We start from the raw sequence: 7,885 nt of genomic DNA on the forward strand, positions 1-7,885 counted from the left end.
GTGTGATTGTTTCCTCACTTAGAATAATTTCCTTTATCTGCAGAGGTCTGTGTCTAGCCTAATAATGATTCCACATACTTTGTAGCTCAGATTCTTTTTTTAGATAGACTTTGATTACTTTAGCCTACACTGATTTTTCTTCTCTTTTGAAAATTCTAGAATTTAAGCTTTCCACTTGATTATAGATGGTCTGAGGTTTGATTTGGCTTTTTAGCTTAGTGTTGTGTTCCCAGTTAGACTTGATGATATGGACTGCATTTTAAATAAATGGTATATTGTTGAGGGCAATACAAGTGCTTGGTATTTCTTGTTGATTAACTGATTTAATTGAGAAGTAGTGATTTAAAATGTTTTAGTGCATACACTATGGCACATTTACATTTCAGATTTTAAAGTAAAAGTAAAGTACTTTAAAAGTAAAAGTAAAAATTTATGTGTTCCCAGTAAGAGCAATATAAACTGATGCTTTATTCATTGTCAGTAAATGTTTCCATTATAAGTAACTTGAATTAATACATTTTTGGAATTTTTCAGATTGTGCAGGAATCCCCATTCCTGACAATGGATCTTTTGGAATCTTGTTTTCCTTATGTCTTGCTGAGAAATGCATACCACGCTGTCTACAAGCAAAGTGTTACATCCTCTGCATAAAATACCTACTTATTGAAGACAAGCACGCATTTTTGTTGCCTCTGTTTTACCTGTAAACTGTGGAACTGTTTGACCTTAAGACCTGAAAAACAGTTTTGTGGATTATAAATTTCTTTCATATGGTTGTATTTTCTGATCATCAGTTTCTTAATATGGTTGTACTTCAGTATACTTGGTTGATTTAGGTTGCACATTTACGGAATTCACTGAAATTATTCCAATAATTTTAGAATATCATTTGTTTGAAAATCATACATTCTCTATGTTTTTGATATTTGATAAAGAAAAAAACACCTTTGCTTGTTTATTTCTGAAAAATAATTGTATTTAGTGATTATTTTAGATAGTGATATTATAGCATTCATTGTGTGTAAATTATTTCATATAGGGAAGAGTTCTGACCTGTACCTATTATGGTTCTTATTGAAAACAAAACTGGATGTGCATTTCTGTGATGTTATGAATACATTTCTACTTTATTTTGAAACATTTGCCAAACTAATTACTGTAACACTGTATAACATTAAAAGTGTTCATGGACTGCTTAGCATTAGAAGCAGACTGTGTCCCCAAATTCTAAAACAGCAGCAAATGATGTTGCTTGTATAAAGCCTAATAATAATTTTTAGACTAATTTCCATGGTGCCCTGTTGGCATTAGCACTACCATTGTACCCTGCTGTATAATAAATAATCTTAGACATTTATCAACTGTTGATACAAATGTTAGTCCCTAACCACTTTTTATATGTTTTAAATTTTTGAAATTCAAGTGTACCTGCCGTAACAAAATAAACACTAGACTATCACATTTTGAATGATTTCTTTTTGGGATCCTCAGAAATTTATTCAGTAAAATGGAATTTTTTTTGTTTAAACTTAGTTTAAAATAAACTTTATTTTAGGTATATCTAAGTAGTACATTGATACTAGGTCACCTATTATAAGATTTGCTTAAATGTTTTGAAAAATATTCCACTAGAAAAAATACTAAATTAGAAAATAAAGTTGCATAACATTTTTTAAAAATTAAGAGCTAAAAGGAAACTTGTGTGCCATCAGCTTGCTAATTTTTATCAGTGAGAAAATAGATTTATTTGAAAGATTGGGGGGAAAACAAAGAATGATCACAGAAATAGACTTTTTCTCATGAGCTGTGTATCTGGATATCATAGAGCTTCTGTTGTTCACAAGCTGGTATATATACACTGGTAACTTGTGTTAAGATAAAAGAAAGCTACTGTGAACGTAGTAATTTTTTTGTAGTTCAGATACTGGAATGAAATTGAAGTGCCACAAGACTGTATTTCTATTTTGGGTATGGTTTCTCCAGTTTATATTTAAAGCAGGGAATAGTTGTCACTATCTGTTGAAAATTTCCAGTGGTAAGGAATTTTTTAATGAAATAGTTTTAGACTTGAAATAACCTAAATACACAGTAAACAGTTCAAAGTAAGATTAAATGCTGTTTGCTCTGAAATACTAGGATCCTAGAGCGGTAATATCTTGTCAGTAGTAATATCCTCAAAGGTAAAATAGGCATTTTGAGTATATACACTTCCATTGGGCTAGTATGTGGAAGGGTTAAGACATTATTTACCCCTCTTCAGGTGAAGAAAAAAGTCACTCTTTCATAGTCCTGTCAAGTTTATCTTGCCCCAGTTTTTGTCTCATATACCTAAACTGACTGACTAATTGGTGTACTATGGGATTGTTCTTTGCAGAGAGTCTTTCTACCCTTCCCCCCAAATAAATTTTTAAATAAAGTTAAAAGTAGATAACACTCCTATTTTTAACATCTTGTTTGTCTTAACTTTTCTTATTTTCTTCTGAATTTATACTGCAAACATGCTGATTTTGTTTTCTCTACAGTAATGTAATCATAACATATATACTTGCCTGTAATCTATTTATTTCACTCAAGTAGAAAAAGTCTGCTATTTGATATTCTTTTTAATGCCTCTTTGTATACCATAACTAGTTTAAAAGTTTCTTGTAGATGAACATTTAGGCAGATTTCTTCTTGTTCATTACAGGCATACCTTGGAGATATTGTCGATTCAGTTCCAGACCCCTACAGTAAAGTGCGTATCACAATAAAACAAGTCACATGAGTTTTTTTTATTTTCCAGTGCATATAAAAGTTATGTTTACACTACACTGTAGTGTGTTAACTGTGAAATAATAGTATGTCTAAAAAAACACATATGTTAATTTAAAATGTTTCATTGTTAAAATCATGCTAGCCATCATCTGACAATGCAGAGTTACTACCAACATTCAATTTATAAAAAATGCAGTATCTGCAAAGTGCAGTAAAGGAAAGCGCAATAAAAGGAAGTATTCCTGTGTTATAAATAATATCTTGATGAACTTGGGCTTTTATCTCCTTTGGCATAATTTCTTACAAATAAAATTGCTTGGTAGAGGGTGTATACATTTTAAACATATTAAATTTCCCTTCAATGAGATTATATCAGTTTTACTCTTACAATTATGTGTTTGAGTATAATTTCCTCCTGTGGTAAACTGTTGATACATACCAGTTTTACTGTTGTTGATGCATCTTTGCCTCTTTAAAAGATGAAACATAAATGTTTTAATTTGCATATCTTTGCTTATTAGTAAAGTGGAATATCTTTTTTAAGTTTATTTGTTGTTTTTATTTAATGGATTACTTATTTTCAAGTGGAATGTTCCAGATTTCTTTAAATGCTAATGGGACACATTTGCATGTTATTTTTCTGCATGTATTTAGAATTGAAAACACCTCCCAAACAATGTTAAGTGTAGTGATATGACTATTAAAATATAGTCCATAGTAATTAATGTTAGTATACAGCTACTTTGATTACTGAATTTTAATTGACCGTTAGGAGTATAAAGTATTTATTTCCAAATCCAAGTTAAGAACAGCATTGCTATAAAATGGTGTATCCCTGTTAAAGAATGAAGGGACTTCCCTGGTGGTCCAGTGGTTAAGACTCCAGGCTGTAATGGGGGAGGCCTGGGATTCAAACCCTGGTCAGATAACTAGATCCCACATGATGCAACTACCATGTGCTGCAAAGAAGATTGAAGATCAGACCTGGCACAGCCAAATAAATAAAAATAATTTTTTTAAAATGAAAAGATATCCAATTTAAGTATATAAACTACAGAGTAGATTGAAATTATGCCATGACACTAATTCCTTAATTCTAAATTTAAACTGTTAAACAGGTGTATTGTTAAGTTACACAGTAAGCTAATTCCAAAAGGTACTCTATATGTAGGAAACTATCTAAAAATTTTAACCTCATTTCTCAGATATGTCATTTTGAAAACTTTATGTTCTCAAGTAAAAACATCTACCAATCAGTGACTGATTCATGTCATTGTATGGCAGAAACCACTACAATATTGTAAAGTAATTAGCCTCCAATTAAATAAATTTTTAAAAAATCTGCCGATCAAAAGGTGAAAAGCTGGAAGGCTTTCCTTGCATTTCGTACTGATAGCCTGGTATACATACTTTAAAAAAAAATCACTTTCCCCATAAATTGATGTAATTAATACTAACCTTTTAAATTACCAATAAAATAGCCAATTAAATCACATCCTGTAAAGTTAACTTGTAAAGCTCTATATTTTAATGTGCTTGCTAAATTTGTGTTTCTATCATTCATTCCGGCACAGACTTCATTTTTTGGAAAGTTCCCTTTTTACAGAATACTTTGGAACCTAGGTAAAGTGGCCATTTTCTTATTAAATATTCAGAGGAAATAGAAATCTACATCATATATTAAGTGTAACTAAGAAAAGAAATCACTCCTTAGCTGTCATTAATCCATCTTTATTTACTGTAATCACTACCTATTTTTTAGATAGAGCTAATGCAGGATTTCTGATCACAAAGTGTCCTCTATTCAGTCAGTTGGAGAGCACATGTCTGAACTGTTGAGGATGAAGGAGGTTACCCCTGCCTTCCAGGATCTTAGAGTGAACTTTGTACTGGTTTAAGTCATAATGTAATCAACTGTTCTATTGTGCTAGTGTTGCCAGTTTCTTAAACCACCGCTCCCACCCCACCTCAAATAGTAAAATAGTAGATGCTCACTACCATAGGACTAGGGCTCTGGTATTTTTTCAGGAGGAAAAACAGTTGGAAGCTTAGAGTTAAGGGAAGATTGAGTCCAGAAAATTAAGTCAGAACCTGGCTTTATGGGTTATAATTGGCACAATGCTATGGTGATCATGTGAGAGTCTGATGCAGTTGAGTAAGTATTGGCTGATGCTGTGCTGTGCTCAGTTGCTCAGTCATGTCTGACTCTACGACCCCATGGACTGTAGCCCACCAGGCTCCTCTGTCCATGGGGATTCTCCAACCAAGAATTCTGGAGTGGATTGCCATGCCCTCCTCTAGGGGATGTTCCCACCCAGGGATCAAACCAGGCTCTCCTGCATTGTGGGTTGGATTCTTTACCATCTGAACCATCAGAGAAGCCCAAGAATACTGGAGTGGGTAGCCTATCCCTTCTCCTCGGGATCTTCTCGACCCAGGAATTGAACCAAGGTCTCCTGCGTTGCAGGCAGATTCTTTACCAGCTGTGCTGCCAGGGAAGCCCAAGTATTGGCCAGTTGAGATCAATGTAGTTTAAAGTAGCAATACCCTTACCAAGTCTGTGTTTCCTCAGTTATTAAAACAGTGAAAAGTGAAAATGTTAGTTGCTCAGTCATGTCTGACTCTTTGTGACTCGATGAAAGGGGCTTGACGGGCATGGGTTGCAGAAAGTTGGATGTGACTGAGCAACTAACACTTTTTCACATTAAAGTAGTACCTTAGAGTTAAAATAAGGTGTTCCTCCCTTTCTGTTAGACTCCTGTTCCTTTTGTTTATTCAACTTATCTCTTAATTTTCCCTTCATTTTCTTTACAAGAGGTAACCATGGAACTTGACACACAGGCTTCCCATGACTTCCATCCTGGATTACCAGTTAGTCATTAGCACTCTTCCTAATCATTTTCTTCTTTTCTGCTAATTAATTCATTCAGCAAATATATATAGATTCCTGGTTATAATAGTGAGCAAAATAAAGAAGTTTCCGCTTTACACTTAAGTTCTCATCTTAACGATGATGGACAGAAAAGGAGGAAACTTCTGATGGTGATAGGGAAATATACGGGATGATGAGCTGAGGATTGAAAGAGTTGCTTGGGGGCACCACTTTAGAAAGTGTCACTTGGGAAAGCCTCTATAAAACCTGAAGGAAGAAAAGAAACCAGAACAGTGAAGGTAAAGCCCCAGAAGGCAAAAACAAACTTGGCATACATGAGAAGTAGAAGTATACAAATTAGTATTTCTGTCACAAGAGCAGCTTGACAGAGCCGAATTTGGCTAGCTAGAGCTTTTCTTTTCTCTGGTCTGCCTGTCTTGCTTTGTTCTTTGTCTGTATATTAAGAGTTTACAGATCCAATCAAGACAAGTAGGTTATAAAGAAGGAAATGAACTGAACTTACTGATGCTGTGTCATTGATACGAGAATGATAAAGTCTATTGTATACCATCAGGTTTTCTAAGCCAACCTCAAGTTCTATCAGACAGGGAACCATAACCTACTAGTTACTGTGCATGAAATCATGTCCACCTTTCCATTATAATGACTTGCCTCTGGGAGATTTCAGCTGTCTTATTTGTAAAGACTTGTGAATGAATAATCCTTAAAGTAGTATAACTCATATATGTCCTTCATCCCTTTTTTATAGTCACTTGAGCATGAACCATCATTTCATTTGATTATCTTGGTCTGAATTTCAAAATAGACACGTTGCTTTCTTTTTTCTAAAGGTATATTATGACCTCTTTCTCCCCCTTTCGGGAAAAGAATCAGTTTGAAATCTTAAATGTTTTAATCTTCAGTGAGAAATTATTTTTGAGTTATTTGGGCCCATTGAAAAATATTTATTGACTCTGCTCTTGTGTTATTTTCAGAGTGGAAAGTTGCTTTAAGTATATTAAATTGCATTCTTTCTTGTATGAGCTGAACTTTCTGTACCCATTGCTGTAGTTAACATTTCAAGCATGCCTAACTGAAATGTTGCATTTCAAAAGTTTTCAGCCTGTCATTCTGACCGGAAAATAGCAAAATAGGATAAATTAGCAATCTAGTTAGGAACTTAGCCATAAAGGGCCATATCTCATTTATGATTAAGTGCACACACCTTGACCCTTATCTTTCTACTTCTTTCTTTACAGAAGTAAGATGGATGGACAAGTTCTTGGTGTAGGTTCTGGTCAGCCTCTTAGATGCGATTCACAAACCTGGAAAGCAAGTGAGCTGGAGATGGGACTGTATGGGGTATGCAACCTTGTTGATTGCCATGTCTTAACTGTGGTATATGGCTGAGTCATTCATAGTACACATGTTGACCAAAAGGTCAGTAATTGAGTCTTGAAATTAATATTTGGCAAAGTTCAGTTCAGCCGCTCAGTAGTGTCTTACTCTTTCCGACCCCATGAATTGCAGCATGCCAGGCCTCCCTGTCCATCACCAACTGCCACAGTTCACTCAAACTCATGTCCATTGAGTCGGTGATGCCATCCAGCCATCTCATCCCCTGTCATCCCCTTCTCCTCCTGCCTCCAATCCCTCTCAGCATCAGAGACTTTTCCAATGAGTCAACTCTTCTCATGAGGTGGCCAAAGTACTAGAGTTTCAGCTTTAGCATCAGTCCTTCCAAAGAACACCCAGGGCTGATCTTTAGAAAGAACTGGTTGGACCTCCTTGCAGTCCAAGAGACTCTCAAGAGTCTTCTCCAACACCACAGTTCAAAAGCATCAATTCTTCAGTGCTCAGCTTTCTTCACAGTCCAACTCTCAGATTCATACATGACCACTGGAAAAATCATAGCCTTGACTGGATGGACCTTTGTTGGCAAAGTAATGTCTCTGCTTTTCAATATGCTATCTAGGTTGGTCATAACTTTTCTTCCAAGGAGTAAGCATCTTTTAATTTCATGGCTGCAATCACCATCTGCAGTGATTTTGGAGCCCCCAAAAATAAAGTCTGACACTGTTTCCACTGTTTCCCCATCTATTTGCCAGGAAGTGATGGGACCAGATGCCATGATCTTCATTTTCTGAATGTTGAGCTTTAAGCCAACTTTTTCACTCTCCTCTTTCACTTTCATCAAGAGGCTTTTGAGTTCCTCTTCACTTTCTGCCATAAGAGTGGTGTCATCTGCATATCTGAGGT

The 7,885-nt window shown here is 35.1% G+C and overlaps 1 protein-coding gene across 1 annotated transcript in view; it reads left to right on the plus strand.

Annotated features, from left to right (window-relative positions):
- NCKAP1 (NCK associated protein 1) overlaps positions 1 to 2,433 on the plus strand; it is a 110,660-nt gene extending 108,227 nt beyond the window's left edge. Inside the window, exon 31 of the mRNA XM_069577044.1 lies at positions 535 to 2,433. Coding sequence (XP_069433145.1) covers positions 535 to 651 — 117 coding nt within the window. The 3' untranslated portion in view covers positions 652 to 2,433. The remainder of the gene's footprint in view (positions 1 to 534) is intronic.
- Positions 2,434 to 7,885: the final 5,452 nt, after the last annotated feature.

Source organism: Ovis canadensis, chromosome 2 (assembly GCF_042477335.2).
Source record: "Ovis canadensis isolate MfBH-ARS-UI-01 breed Bighorn chromosome 2, ARS-UI_OviCan_v2, whole genome shotgun sequence".
In the NCBI taxonomy this organism is placed as follows: Eukaryota; Metazoa; Chordata; class Mammalia; order Artiodactyla; family Bovidae; genus Ovis; species Ovis canadensis.